General features: G+C 38.5%; 1 protein-coding gene and 1 pseudogene across 2 annotated transcripts; both read right to left on the bottom strand.

Moving 5' to 3' along the window:
- Nucleotides 1–1,228: 1,228 nt before the first annotated feature.
- On the bottom strand, nt 1,229–1,784 carry LOC308424945 (interferon alpha-12-like; annotated as a pseudogene). Its single transcript has one exon. The product of its transcript is annotated as an interferon alpha-12-like (transcript).
- An 11,019-nt stretch (nt 1,785–12,803) lies between these two features.
- On the bottom strand, nt 12,804–13,349 carry LOC308424944 (interferon alpha-11-like; the record flags this gene model as incomplete). The annotated part of the gene is made up of 1 exon (XM_080922118.1): nt 12,804–13,349. The coding sequence occupies one exon, from the start codon at nt 13,347–13,349 to the stop codon at nt 12,804–12,806; it is 546 nt and encodes a 181-aa protein (XP_080778244.1).
- Nucleotides 13,350–16,629: the final 3,280 nt, after the last annotated feature.

Below are 16,629 nucleotides of genomic sequence, written 5' to 3'. Positions count from 1 at the left end.
TGTACCTCAGATACCAAAGTCATTGTACTCACTTTCAGAGTTTGGAATAGATTTAATTTATTTAATGCCAAAAGTAAGTGTTCTATGTGTGATTTTATATATTTAGAACAGCCCTTCTCTATGAGAATGAAAAAGTCACTTGTTTACTTGTGTAGAAAGAAATTGTATCTAACTGGAATATTTGCTTTCATGCTACTGATAACTGTAGATTTTTATGCTTCCAGGGTTTACACTTACATACACTTGGGATCAAAGTCCCCTCCCCATCTACGTCTGCTAATACTGGTGATGGTTTCCTTGGCTTTGCAGACTTTCTCAGTGCCCTTCCATCTGCTGGGTCTACATAGGATTCTAATACCTCTGTTTCTGTTATTTATGTGGATCCCATAGGTGACTGAAGTATGATTTTCAAATGATTAGGAAGATGAAAGAAATGTAGGAATCCAGGGAGTATGTCTATGTTGCTAGTACAAAGAGAACAGGGTCTTTATCCTTGTGTCTCTGTCTGAAATCCCATTACTCTTCCTTTGAGATATAGCATGCACACACACAAACACAGACACCTCAGATACACTCATGCAAATACCAGTCCCTTTACACAGTTTGACAGGAGCAGGATATGATGCCTGATCCATGCACAGTGTGCTGTCTGTGAATTCAGTAATATACAAAAGACAGGAGAAAAAGACTTAGGAATTAACCATGAATGAATGAGAAGCAAGAGACAGGTATAGCTAATCGCCTGAAGGCAATGCAATGTCATATACATCTACAATACTTGGCAGCTGGGTTATGCAAAGATTTCTTTGCTGAAAAACACCAGTTTAAACAATTTGTTAAAAATAATTAAAGAATGTACAAACAAAACAAGTTGCATTTAGTAATAATTTATAGAAAACAGGTCTGTAACAAATTATGCAACAATAAATGTTACATCATATAAATAGTTAAATAGGTGACTAAATAAACATGTAAGTAAATAAATAAATAGATAAATAAATAGATAGATAGATAAATAAATAAATAAATACATGCATACAAACTCACACGTACATACCTGAATACATACAGAGAACAAAATAGAAAGAGAACAAATACTTTTACAAAAACATTTTGACAAATTGTTAGAATTCCTGCCAAAATGAGTGACAGTTCTGAGATGGCAGATTCTGAGCAGAGAGCGACAGAGTTCTAGTCCAGAAGAATCCTCTCCGCTTTGGCTCAGGGTTCACTTCTTCTCCTCTCTGAGTCTTTGCAGCATCCTGGCTGAGGAAGACAGGGCTCTCCAGACTTCTGCTCTGACCACCTCCCAGGAACAGGGGCTGTGTTGCTTCTCCCTCAGGAAAACAGTGATCCTTTGGAAATATTTCCTCACAGCCTGGGTCAAGGGAGGTTCCTGCATCCACACAGGCTGCATCAGACAGTCTTGCAGGAGATTCAACTTCTGGTGGAGAGCATTGCAGAATGTGTCTAGGAGTGGTGCATCCCAAGCAGCAGATGAATCCTTTGATGTGAAGATGGTCAGGACCTGCTGAGTCAGCTCACTCAGGACAGGGATGGCTTGAGACTTCTGGATCTGCTGAGCATCCACTTTCTCCTGAGGAAATCCAAAGTTCCTCCTGTCCTCAGGCAGGAGACAGGGGAGAGTCTCCTCTTTTGTGCCAGGAGTGTCAAGGCTCTCCTGTTCCTAGGTTATGAGTGTGAGGCAGGTAACAGCCTAGAGAACAGGTTGACCAGTAGCTCATCACCACCAGGGCCATCAGGAAAACACAGAGTCTAGCCATGGTGAATGTTGCCAATGGTTTTGGTCCTCAGAGCTCTTTGGTCCCAATTCCTCACTTCCAGGTTCTCTGAAGACCATCCTGGGTTGATGTGTCTTAAATGAGGTAAACACTTATTTTTACTTTCTGAATGCCTCCCCTAACTTTCCAATTGTCATTTCACTTTCTTTAACTCATTCTCTGCTTCTGTCTGGACATTTTTCTAAATTGTGGTTTTTTTATTGCTTCCTCTTTCCCTGCTCTTCACCATAAGTTCTTTTCCAGGTTTTCTTTTTCTAATTTGAATTTTCATTAAATGCTGTAGCACTGTTAAACTCTCTTTGTTTCAAATATTCATATTTTTGTAAATCATAATTTCCTTAAAAATATTCTATAAATATGAACTAAATTGATCTTGCAATTAATTACTTTTTATTTATATCATTTACAAAGTTTTTAAATCAAAATATTTGACAGGTTTGCAAATTTATTTTAATTAATATACATTAAAATAAAGATTTTCTTTAAAATATTTAAAGTCCTAGCGTTGGCTTCTTTATGTTGCCTTCATTAAATATAATATAATACTATATACAACTTAATTTAATAATCACTGTATGTTAGTTATTTATCTGGTAATTTAGTGTCATTATGAGGATGCAGGATACAAAAAGTCTCACTGTCAAACTTGAAGAACTGAGTGTGATTCCTGGAACCCACAGTTGCAGTAGAGAATCAATGCATGTGCAGGAGCCCTCATCACTGCATTCACAGCATTGCAGGCCTGTGCATCGTTCTATCTATCTATCTATCATCTATCTATCTATCTATCTATCTATCTATCTATCTCTCTCTCTATCTATCTATTTATCTATCTATCTATCTATCTCTCTCTCTCTCTCTCTCTATCTATCTATCTATCTATCTATCTATCTATGGATCTATGAATCTATCATCTATCTATCTATCATCTATCTATCTATCTATCTATCTATCTATCTATCTATCTATCTATTGATCTATGAATCTATGGATCTACCAATCTATCTCTCTATGATTATCTATTTCTCCATATTTATCCCTTTCCCACATATACACAAACACACAATTACACATTCATACACTTATTCATTTGTAAAAAAAAAAAAATGCCTCTAGTTGTCTGTAAACCTCTGGCTGCATTTGTCTTTGACACTGTGAATGCTTCAGGACTGAACTTTTCAGCTCAGTGTTTATAGCAGCTTTTCCATGATTTTAACTTTCAGTGCATGGAATGTTCTTCTGATTTTATTTGTTCTATTTGAACATGATCTTGTGGCTACCTCTGCCTCTGACTATCACTTTCAAATCTTGTTCAAGCAATCTGAAGTTTGCTTTACCTCAAAGAAATCCACCAGGCTCTTGCACATTCTTGACTCCAAAGCACTTCACAAAAGCAATTCAGGTTGATTTATAATCCCAACTGACCTGTATGCACACCACAGTGTCTGCTTATAGACCCACATTTTTCTTCTTTTCTTTGTATCATTTCAGAGAGTATAAGATTCAGCACAACAACTCCATCTCACTAAACTGCAGAATAAGAAAATCTGCCTTCCTTATTTCATTTCCTGTATCAGACACCAGAATCTTCCTTTTTACAAGTTAAATACCAGTGTCATTATTTGTCACTTATTTTTTTCTGAATGTCGCTGTAGTTTGTACTTTCTCAAACACAAATATTGTAAAATTGTGGAGGCTTAATACTTACAATGTTCAATGGGTCAGGAACTTTCTTGCTCAGTCAGGAACTTTCTTCCAGTAAAAGCAGAGATAGCTGATTGGTTTCTCAAAATTCATGTAAAGTCCTGTAGAGGAGCGCATGCCTGTAATCCTGACATTGAAGAGGAGACACAGACATGTATTTGAGATAATGTACTAGTCAGTGTTTTCAAGAGAAGTTGAATTTATAGGAAGAATTTCTCTCTTTTACTCTTTCTAAACAGGTATACATGCATACACACACATGTGTATGTGTGATATTAGAATGGCTTACAGAATGAGGTCTATTCAATTTAGAAAATGTCTGCCTATGAGGTTAAGTTCAAAGAATCCAGTAATTTTTTACTAGGGTGAATTTCTTAATTGGTATTTACTCTGTGCCACATTGCAATAAAATTATATTCTAATGTCAGTGAAGGAATGAATTGCTATCAAGGAAAAAGCACACAGGCAAACACCAAATGAATCCTTCCTTCCTGTATTTACATAGGCTACAGCAGAAAGTCTGGCTCAGAGTAAAGATGAGTCTTTATACATCAAAGATCCTACTTCAAGTTTTGTCTTCCCATTAAATAGATTCTCATTAAAGGTGGATTTTCCCACTTCATGTTTAGCAAAACAATCTCATAGGTGTGAACCTATGTTAGGGCTTTTAGTTAATTTCACATGTACTCAGTTTTACATCTAAGGACAACCATCACTCGGAAACAGGACAGTCAGTCTAGCTGCAAAAATGAGCCGTTGGTTAAGTGGGAGATTCTGTCACAGAAAATGAGGTAAAAACCGGATATTGATTGACATCTGGCCCCACTGTACACACACACAAATTTGGACATACAGCATGTAATGGAGATATTTTGTAGCTCATTAAATTGACTATTATTATAAAGAAAGAACAAGGTGTGTAGCAATACCGAAAAACAAAAGAACCAATACAAGGATCTTCAGCCTTGGACTCACAATATTACCGACCTATACTGGTAAGTAGAGCACAGTTTTGGGACGTAAACAGATGGTTGGAATTTATTATGAAATAAAATTATTATGGAATTTAATAGAAAACCTGAGACCCAGCTCACTTTCATCATGACCAGTGGTCTATCTGCCCACAGGTCCCTGGGAGCTTGGAAAAGCTGTAGGAGCTGTTTGCATTCTAAGTGGAAGGGTGAGTCAACATCTTCTGTCCACATTCTACCCTGGAAGAGGCCACACAGAACTCCGGGTACAGGCAGAGGTACTGCCTGGAAGTGCACACTACTGGACCAGGGCCAGACCAGGGCCAGGTACATCAGGACTGGGATCCGCCATAGGAATTCACAACCTACCCTGAGAGAGATATACTCAGAAACAATCTTCCTCTAAGAGACCATGGTCCCACAGACCCACAAGAGAGACAAGCTCCAGTAAGAGACAGCAAGGTCACCTATAACAAGATGGCAAGAGTCAAGCACAGGACTCTAAGAAACGGAAACCAAGACAACCTGGCAATATCAGAACCCAGTTCTCCCACCACTGAAAATACTGGATATCCCAACCCACCAGAAAAACAAGATTTAGACTTAAAATCATACTTCATGGTAATAATGGAGAATTTTGAGAAGCACATAAGCAACACACTTAAAGAAGTACAGGAAAATACACAAAAGCAAGTTGAAGCCCTTTAAGAGAAGACACAAAAATCACTTAAAGAGCTAAAAGAAAGCACAAACAACAGGTGAAGGAACTGAGAACAGAAATGGAAACAATGACGAAAATCTAAAGGAGTCAAAACTAAATTTGGAAAACCTAGAAAAGTAATCGGGAGGTGATGCTAGCATCACCAACAAAATACAAGATATGGAGGAGAAAATTCTCAGGAGCAGAAGATAACATAGAAATTACTGATACAACAATCAGAGGAAATGCAAAATTCAAAAATATTTTGGGAAAATCATCCAGGATATCCAGTACACAATCGGAAGACCAAACCTAAGGATAAATAGGTATAGAAGAGGGATAAGTATATCAACTGAAAGGCACAGTAAACATCTTCAACACAATTATAGAATAAAACTTCCCTAACCTAAAAAAAGATGACCATGAACATTCAAGAAGCCTACAGAACCCCAGTTAGACTGGACCAGAAAAGAAATTCTTCTCAACACATAATAGTCAAAATAACAAAGGATCGAAACAAAGAAAGAATACTAAAAGCAGTAAGAGAAAAAGGAGAGGTAACATATAAAGGCAGACTGATCAGAATTATTCCAGACTTTTCAACAGAGACTATGAAAGCTAGAAGATCCTGGACTGACATCATACTGACCCTAAGGGAAAACAAGTTCCAGTCTAGGTTACTATATCCTGCAAAACTCTCAATCACCATAAGTGGAGAAACTAAGATGTTCTATGACAAAAACAAATTTACACAATATCAGTCCACAAATCCAGCCCTACAAAGGATAATAAATGAAACACACCGCCACAAAGAGGGAAACTTCACCCTATGAAACTCAAAAAAACTAGTCTTCTTGCAACAAACAGCAAAAAAAAAAAAAAAAAAAAAAGCACACAATCATAACTCTACCTGGAAATACAAATATATCAGGAAACAGCGATCACTTTCCTTAATATCCCTTAACATCAATTGAATTAATTCTCCAATAAAAAGACATGGACTATCAGACTGGATACACAAACAGGATCCATCATTTTGCTGCATACAGAAAACTCATCTCAACAACAAAGACAAGCACTAGCTCAGAGTAAAAGGTTGGGAAAAAATTTTCCAAGCAAATGGTCCCAAAACATAAGCTCGACTAGCCATCCTGATATCAAATAAAACTGATTTTCAACCAGAACTCAACAAAAAAAGGCAAGAACAAACACCTTTTACTCATCAAAAAAAAGTGTATCAAGATGAAATCTCAATAATAAACATTTATGCTCCTGATAGAAAAGTACCCACATTCATAAAAGAAACTCTACTAAAGCTCAGAGCATATTTTACACCACACACAATAATAGTGGGAGACTTAAACACCCCACTCTCATCAATGGACAAATCATGGATGCAGAAACTTAACAGAGACACGGTGAAACTAACAGAAGTTATGAAACAAATATATTTAAAGAACATCTATTAAATATTACATCCTAAAACAAATGAATCTACCTTCTTCTCAGCACCTTATTGCACCTTCTCCAAAATTGATCATATACTCGGTCACAAAACAGGCCTCAACAGATACAAGAAGCTTGAAATATTTCCATGCATTTTATCAGATCACCATGGACTAAGACTGGTCTTTAATAACAAGAAAAACAACAACAACAACAACAAAAAGCTCACATACACATGGAAGCTAAACAATGCTCTACTGAATGACAGCTTGGTCAAGGAAGAAATAAAGAAATCAAAGACTTCTTAGAATTTAACAAAAATGAAGGGACAACATACCCAAACTTTTACAATGAAAGAAATGCTAAGAGGAAAACTCAAGGCATGGAGCACCTCTAAAAAGAAACTGGAGAGAGCATACACTAACAACTTGACAGCACACCTGAAAGGTCTAGAACAACAACAACAAAAAGCAGATACATTCAAGAGAAGTCAGGAGAAAATAATCAAACTCAGAGCTGAAATCAACCAAATAAAGACAAAAAGGGCTATACAAAGAATCAACAAAACCTAGAGCTGGTTCTTTGAGAAAACAACAAGATTGATAAACCTTTAGCCAGACTACCAGAGGGCACACAGAAAGAGTATCCAAATTAACAAAATCAGATATTAAAGGAGAGACATAACAACAGAAACAGAAAATTCAAGAAATCATCAGATCCTATTACAAAAGCCTATACTCAACAAAACTAGAAAATCTAGAGGAAATGGACAATTTTTTTAGACAGATACCAGGTATCAAAGTTAAATCAGGACCAGATAACCCATTACCTGTAAGGAAATAGAAACAGTCATCAAAAATCTCCCAACCAAAATAAGCCCAGAACCTGACGGATTTAGTGCAGAATTCTATCAGACCTTCATAGAAGACCTAATACCAATACTCTCCGAACTATTCCACAATATAGAAAAAGCGGAAATACTACCAAACTCATTTTTTGAAGCCACAATTACACTTATTCCTAAACCACATAAAGATTCTACAAAGAAAGAGAACTTTAGACCAATTTTCTTCATGAACATTGATGCAAAAATACTCAACAGAATTCTTGCAAACCGAATCTAAGAATGCATCAAAGCAATCGTTTACCATGATAAGGTGGGCTTCATCCTAGGGATGCAAGGATGGTTCAATATACAAAAATCCATCAATGTCATCTACTACATAAACAAACTCAAAGAAGAAAATCACATGAGTATCTCTCTAGATGCTGAGAAAGCATTTGATAAAATTCAATACTCCTTCATGTTAGAAGTCTTGGAAAGGTCAGGTATTCAAGGCACATACTTAAAAATAGTAAAAGCAATATACAGCAAACCAGTAACCAGCATCAAAGTAATTGGCGAAAAACTTGAAGCAATCCCACTAAAATCAGGGACTGGACAAGATTGTCCACTCTCTTTCTACCTATTCAATATAGTCCTTTAAGTAATAGCCAGAGCAATAAGACTACAAAAAGAGGTCAAACGGATACAAATTGGAAAGGAAGAAGTCAAAATATCACCTTTTGCAGATGATATGATAGTATACTTAAGTGCTCAGAAAATTCCACCAGAGAACTTTTACAGCTGATAAACACATTCAGCAAAGTGGCTGATTATAAGATTAAGTCAAACAAACCAGTAGCTATCCTCTACTCAATGGACAAACAGGCTGTGAAGGAAATTAGAGACAACACACTTCACAATAGCCACAAAGAATATAAAATACCTTAGTGTGACCCTACCCAAGCAAGTGAAGGGTCTATAAAATAAGAACTTCAAGCCTCTAAAGAATGAAATTGAAGAATACCTCAGAAGATGGAAAGACCTCCCATGCTTATAGATTGGCAGGATCAGCTTTGTGAAAATGGCCCTCTTGCTTAAGGCAATCTACAGATTCAATGCAATCCCCATCAAAATTCCAATTCAATTATTAATAGAGTTGGAAAGAGCAATTTGCAAATTCATTTGGAATAATAAAAAACCCAGGATAGCAAAAACCATTCTGAAAAATAAAAAAACTTTTGGAGGAATCACCATCTCTGAGTTCAGGCTGTATTACAGATCAATTGTGACATAAAACTGCCTGATATTGGTACAGAGACAGGCAGGTAGATCAATGGAACCAAATTGAGGACCCAGAAATAAACCCAAAAACCTATGGTCATGTAATCTTTGACAAAGGAGCTAAAAACATTCAATGGAAAAAGGACCTCTTCAACAAATGGTGCTGGTTCAACTGGCAGTCAGCATGCAGAAGAATGCAAAGTGATCCCTTCTTATCATCTTTTACAAAGCTGAAGTCCAAGGGGATCAAAGACCTCCACATCAATTAAGGTACACTGAAACTATTAGAACAGAAAGTGGGGAAGATCTTAAAACACATAGGCACATGGGAAATTTTCCTGAGCAAAACACCAATTGCTTATGCTCTAAGATCAAGAATTGACAAATGGGATTTTATGAAACTGCAAAGCTTCTATAAGACCAAGGACACTGTCAAAACGACAAAAGGGAAACAAATAGATTGGAAAAAGATCTTCAACAATCCTACATCTTATAGATGGCTAGTATCTAATATATACAAGGAACTCAAGAAGCTTTTCCCTAGTGAATCAAAGAATCCTATTTAAAAATGGGGTACAGAGCTACACAGAGACTTCTCAATGGAGAAATATCAAATGGCTGAGAAGCACCTAAAGAAATGCTCAACATTCCTAGTCATCAGGGAAATTCAAATCAAAACAACCCTAAGATTTTACCTGACACCAGTCAGAATGGCTAAGATCAAAAACTCAGGTGACAACAGATGCTGGTGAGGATGTGGAGAAAAAGGAACACTTCTCCATTGTTGGTGGGATTTTAAACTGGTACAACCACTCTGGAAATCAGTCTGGCAGTTCCTCAGAAAATTGGATATAGGACCTAGCTATACCACTTTTGGGCATACACCCCAAAGTAGCTCCAATATCTAGGAAGGGCACATGCTCAATAATGTTCATAGAAGCCTCATTTATGATAGCCAGAAACTGGGAAGAACCCAGATGTTCCTCCACAGAGGAATGGATTCATTAATTGTGATACATATGCCCAATGGAGTACTACTTAGGTATTAAATACAATGAGATTCCTAGGCAAATGGGTGAAACTTGAAACTATCATCCTGAGTGAGATAACCCGGTCACAAAAGAAAACTTTTCGTATGTACTCACTCCGCCTTCTCCAGAGACTTTGGTTATAGAGGGAAAGGGATAAGGACACAAAAGACCTTTTAATTCATGCTTATCTGACCTTTGTCCATTAAACATGACCTGTGCATCAGAGAGCATTTCCCTTCCTAGGATGATGTTCAAGGGAATGGAGCCTTCACACTGAAGTCAGTTCTGGGGGAAAGTCTGATTCAGTGTGGAGGACCCTGCAAGGAAAGAGAATTCTGTAAAGAACTTGCCTCTTTGTTCTTTGCAAGACGGGCCAGTAGGTGGCTCTCTACTTAAGTTTTCTCTGTAGATTTGGTTTTATTTTTTTTTCTTTTCTTCCTTCCTTTCTCGTTTTATTCTTTGTTCTTTGATCCTCCCTTCTTCCTCCTTGCTTTATTTCTTCCTTCCTCCTTCCTTTCTTCCTTTCTTTCCGTCTCTTTTATTCTTGAATTACTTTTCTTCTTTTTCTTTATTGAAACAGTCAGCATTAGTTCATTGGAAGAACATTGTCTTAGGTCTAAAATAAGGAGAAATTCTTATATATAGAGTTTCATTCAAACCTTGAACGCTTTCATTCTGGTTTGAATGGTGTTTACAAGTTCTGAGAAAAAAAAGTTCGCCCGAAGTCAAGGTGTGATAGACAGCAGTGGGACAGTGAGAAAGAATTAATGAGGAGAACAAGGAGCACACACTGGGGTTTCAACTTCAATAAAAGAGAAATAAGGACAGTGACACTGAATGATGGGGCCTGTCACAGCAGGTAAGAAAAGTTAGTCTATCAGAGAAAAAGCTGCATGTGCACAATATGTACATATATATACATACATATGTAAAATTCATGGTATTATACATTATGCATTCAGATAATATATACACTTATCTGTTATTCCACCTTAAGGTTCAGTCTAAGTCACTAATGCACATATATTCCTCAGCCATCAATTCTGATTGAAAATTAAATTCAGTGATTATCTTCTGTGTCCAATGTGTGTAATGTCAGAAGTGTTCAGTCACTGCTGATAGACAGCCAGGGCTTTCAGTGCCTCACTGTCTGTACTTTCACAGTTACTCTTTCATCTTTCCTGAGGAGTTGGTTTAATGGTTGAAGTCTACAATTCTGTTCAATTTCTCTTCTCTACTGTCATAAAAAATGATGTAACTGGAAATGAAACATGAAAAAGGAACTGATGTGTGATATAAATGACAAAGCAAAGCAGTAACAAAAATGTAAGAAACTAAGACAAAAAGGCCAAGGTCTATGGCCATCAATATGATCATGTTGTGGAAGTGACTGTAACCAGCTGATCTTCAGTGACAATGTAATGCACATACAGCTTTCAGTACTATTTCTCTCAGAAGTATCTTCTTTAAATTACATGTGGAACCATGAAGATAACAAAGAACAAAAGCAGTGCTGGACTAAGAGTGTCACATGACTGATTTGAAATTAGAACTTACATCTAAGAGAGGTTTCTGCACTGCCCAGAGCTTACACAGAACTCTCTTGCCGTCCCTGCCAATGAACAGAGACTCACAGCTGGTCACTGAGAAAATGAAGGCTGATTTCATGGCCTCGGGAATCACTGAAGAAGAGGGAGAAGAAGAAGAAGAAGAAGAAGAAGAAGAAGAAGAAGAAGAAGAAGAATTGTAAGAACCAGAGGCAGGGCATGATGGCAGCAGAGCCGTGTTCTTGACCACAACAGGGTGGTTACTCCTGTGGGCTGTGAGTGACTATGAGTGAATGAGAGCAAGTCAGACAAAATATCAGCAGAGAAAAATGGAGGCAACTCCACCTCCAGCTGAGGAACTGTGGCAGCAGATGGCTGCTGGGAAAAGAGATTCAGGCATCCTCAGGGATGCGGCCCCTGAGAGCTGATACCCATGTTCCATGAGGTGGTGCTCTGCCTTAAACAACTAGTAGTTCAAAGGAGATGGAGCAAAGTAGTAGGAGGAGAAGGAGGAGAAAGAGAAGAAGGAGGAGAAGGAAGTGTAACAGCCAGAGAACAAATGGGAAGAGGACAGCTCCAGGAAACGAAGAAGTAATACTAGTGTTCTAAAGGGTTAATTTTAGAGTCATTTAACTTCCCTACCAGGATTTATTCCCAGAACTGGTTTATGAGTTTTTTATGAGTGAAGTTAATTCCCAGGTTCTTCTTGACTTGCTTTTCTGTCCTATATAGAAAGGTTAGTCGTTTTTCTTGATCTGTTTTTACTTGTTATACATGATGTCACTTAGATTTAGAACCCAAAACAATTAAACTCGATAGGAGTAGCTGATAGGTATGTGAGATCACAGGAATAAGATACTACATAATCCAGGGCATATTTGGTCAAAGCTGACTAAGACATGTGAGGAACAAGATTCTCTGGCTTTCTACTGCACAGCATGTTGTCCATACACCCAGAACAATACTATATACTAAAGAGAAGATGTTGAAAATATTTAGGGTTTGTCTAAATACTGTGTAGTGTATGTGTCTATCCTCTGGGATATTTGGAAACTTTTCATTTGCACAATATTTACAGTGTAGACTCTAATTTTAAAATTTTGGATAATGTTAAAGAGCTATCAAATTAAATAAACAAAAGTGTCTTATAATTCAAATTTATTTGAATACAAATAATTTATTTACAAATGACGATTTGCTATGTCAAAAATATGGATTGGAAGAGATAACATCAATATCTTAAATTGTACTAATAAAACATAAATAAATAAATAAATAAATAAATAAATAAATAAATAAAACTATGAATAAACAAACCAAATTCATGCAGATACAAAACAGTTTTACATATTGAAAATAATTGCTCACTATCACTGAAATATCTAGGAAGATTGATTGTATCCATACTGAAAGTAATGAGCTTATTTAAAAGAGAGCATATAATGTGAGCCGCAGTGTTCAAGTGTAGAAGATCCTCCCCACTTTGCCTCAGGACTCACTTCTCTCTCAGTCTTTCCAGCAACTCGACTGCAGAATACAGGGCTCTCCAGACGTTTACTCTGACCACCTCCCAGGCACAGGGGCTGTGTTTCTTCTCCTTCAGGTAGACAGTGATCCTGTGGAAATATTGCCTCACATCCTGGGTCAAAGGAGCTTCCTGCATCCCCACAGGCTGCATCAGACAGGCTGTGAGGTCACTGAGCTGCTGGTGGAGGTCACTGCAAAATGAATGGACAAGGGGAGCACTCCAAGGAGCAGATGGGTTCTCTGGTGTGAAAATGGTCAGGATGTCCTGGGTCAGATTCTGCAGGACAGGGATGGCTTGAGCCTTCTGGATCTGCTGGGCATCCATCTTCTCCAAGGGGAATCCAAAGTCCTTTCTGTGCTTCAGGCAGGAGACAGGGGAGAGTCTCCCCATTTCTACCAGGACTCTCAAGGCTTTCCTGAAGTTATGAGTCTGAGGCAGGTCACATCCTAGAGAGCAGGTTGACCAGCAGATCATCACTATCAGGATGCTGAGGAAAGCACAGAGCCTGGCCATTGTGGATTTTGCAGATGCTGATGGCTCTCTGGACTGTGTGTTTGAGTCTCCTCCTGGTTCTCTGATAACCCTGCTGTGTGCATCTATCTTAAATAGAGGCAAACACAAGTTTCTCCTTTCTAAATGCCTTCCCCTTGCTTTCCAATTCTCTTTTCACTTCCTTTACCTCACTTTCTTCTGTGTGTGTATTTTCTTCTCAAGAGTTTGGTTCCATTATTGCTTTCTCTTTCACTGCTGCCCTCATAAAACTACTGTACAGGGTTTCTCTTTATTTTACCCTTAAACTGTCATTAACCACTATTCCACAGATATACAGTCTCTGTTTGAAATGTACACATCCTTGCAAACACACACCTGTTAGTTTGTCTTTTTTAATTATTGTAATTCATTTTACAATCATTTTTAAATTTTATTTATTCCAGTTACATAAATATTTTTATCAAAATGTAAATTATGATGCAAAATGTTTTCAAATTAAGAAGTATTGTTTTGGCCTGGATGTGGTGCTGCCCAGGTTAATCACAGAAGAGGTAAAACCATATCTGAGTTAAGGCCAGCCTTGTCTACAGAGCTATTTCCAGGACAGTCAGGACTACACAGAGAAACCCTGTCTCTACAAATATCATACTGATGCAATTATGTTATTTCAAACTTCTTCATTGTTTAAAGGCTAAATGTTAAGTTATTTTTTATATTACCTTCACTAAGTCTAATATTAATTTTCAACAAAGTGAATATAGTTTTCAGTGTACATTAGCTATTTATCCTATGATTGTCATGGCATCTAGAGGGCTATGAGTGTGTGCACGAATCTTTATGATCAAGCTTGATAAGCTGGTTTTGATTTCTGCAACTCATGACTGCATAGACAACCAAGGCGTCTATGGTTCCTCTGACCACAACATCTAAATAAAGGAAGCTTGCCCCTGTGTACACACTCTCTGTGTGCCACTGTTTCAGGGTGTCTTCCTCTCGTCCTCTCTTTCTCTGTCTCTCTGTCTCACTCTCTGTTTCTCTCTCTCTCTCTCTGCCTCACTGTCTCTCTCTCTGTCTCTCTCTCTGTGTCTCTCTCTGTCTCTGTCTCTCTCTCTGTCTCTCTCTCTCTCTCTGTCTCTCTCTCTCTGTCTCTCTCTGTCTCTGTCTCTCTCTCTGTCTCTCTCTCTCTCTCTCTCTCTCTCTCTCTCTCTCCCTCTCTCTCTGACAGACACACACACACACAAATACATGCACACATTTACACCCACTCACTCATCATTGCATATACATACACACAGACCCACTCTTATATACAAATACACAAAGATTAAGAAACACACTCACACAATACACACATACACACAACCCCCCAAACACACTTATATGCAAAGATAAACATTCACACACACACAAATTCGCACACTCACATACATAAAGAAATATACACAGAGACACACAAATAGAAATTCTCACATCTATATGCACACACATACTGACACAGAGGCATGTATACAGACTTACACACATATACAAACCCACAGATACAACAATACACACACTCATGTACTCACACATGCACACATACTCACACATTTCCACAAAGGCATCCTTTCCTGGTCCAGGGGCTGTTTGCAGCTTTGCTGAGTCCAGGGTCACAGTCAAGGGAGAGGCCACAGCAGTCTCAGCAGAATTGGTGCCTAATAAAGGGCACCCTGTAGGAACACAGTGCACTCTCAGGTGCTCCTCTTGTGGGTAAATTATCTTAGCAATCACTCTGCCGAATGCCCTGTGACAAGAAACAAGCACGTAATAGTATCCACAGGCTTCCTGCACCTCACTGGAAGAAAATTCTGAGGCTCTATTCTCAGGGACAGGGTAACTGTCCTCCTTCCACCATGTGAGCACCCTCATGGTTTACATTCTCTAACAGATAACAGTTCCCAGATTAGGCACATGAGGGAGTACACAGCCTGGAAAGTCAAGAGTTGCCCCCCCCCCAAAACTCCCGCACTCCGTCTTCAGCCCTGCCATGCTCTCTGGGATCTTTCAGGCTAATAGAAGCACAACAGGCTCTAGATCAAGCTACTGTTTGCACTGGTGCTCTGTCAGAGACTTTCTCTTCCCCTCCCTTTCCTCTCAAAGGCAGAAGGCTCCACTGTCCACTCCGAACACGCCACAAAATTGGCTCCATCTGACTTACACGTTATAATTCAGTATTTTCATGACAGTGTACCTTCATAGACACCCACAAGTTCCTAAAACACTTTCTGTGCTTCAGATATGCTCTTAAAATTGACCCTTCACGGCCCCTCCTTTATATATTTATTCAAATATCCATGAAGCTTTGGGTTCTTATTGGCCCGCAATAAGATGGTAACCAGGATAGAGGCAGGAGCGAACACACTCAGCCAGGCAGCTAAGGCTCAGAGAGAGTTCAAAGCTTAGAAGGCAAACGGAAATAGTCCAAGAGACATGACAAGATCCCAGCATATGGGAGGATACGCAACGATGAAAAGGCTCTTTGCCCGGCTGCCTTCTTTGCTGCCTGACGCAGCCTGTTGGAATTTGCTCGTGGGTTAAGTCGATGATGAGAATCCGGACATTAGTGATATAGGGTGATATCAAGATGGTTGAGGAAAAAGAGAGTCTGGGGAAGGATATATTTTATATCTTATATATTAGTGGTGCAGTGTAATATCAAGATAGTTTTAGGGAAGAGAGTCTGGGGAAAAGATATATTTTAAAGACACAGTATTTTAACACCTAAAAAAACAGGAAGGGGGAAATGTGGGTGATTTAAACTTCCATTTTTTTTTTTTTTTAAGCAGGATATGAAACGCTTGAAGCGCCCTCCTGTTATTCAGTGGGTTTACCCCTGCAAGACAGGAAAATAACACCAGACCTTATGCTCTCTTCAGCTGTGTGCGTTTCTTTGGGGTACTGCTTTTTGTTTTTGGGCAATTCTAAAAGTGTGAAATGAATCAGAATGGTACCGTGGGAGGAAAACTGGGTGAATTTAAAAAGTGGAGAGTGTTACAGTGTTTCCAACATCTTTCCAAAGGGCCTACTTACCATCATTGTGTGCCAGAATCATTCGAGAATGGATCCAGGCTGGCTGGAAGCTATTTCTGACATATGTGTTCTTCATACTGGAAAAATCACCATGTCCTACCAGGTGATTAACTGTACCTTTTCCCTGTTCCAACCGGGACTCACGAACCCAAAGCCCCCATTGCAATGTGACAACACATAGTTGCACCCGATTCTGGTGTAAGCCTTACCTGGATGTCTGTATTGTGGCAAA

This window comes from Micromys minutus, assembly GCF_963924665.1.
Source record: "Micromys minutus genome assembly, chromosome: 9".
In the NCBI taxonomy this organism is placed as follows: Eukaryota; Metazoa; Chordata; class Mammalia; order Rodentia; family Muridae; genus Micromys; species Micromys minutus.
This window is presented reverse-complemented; position numbering and strand designations above follow the sequence as displayed.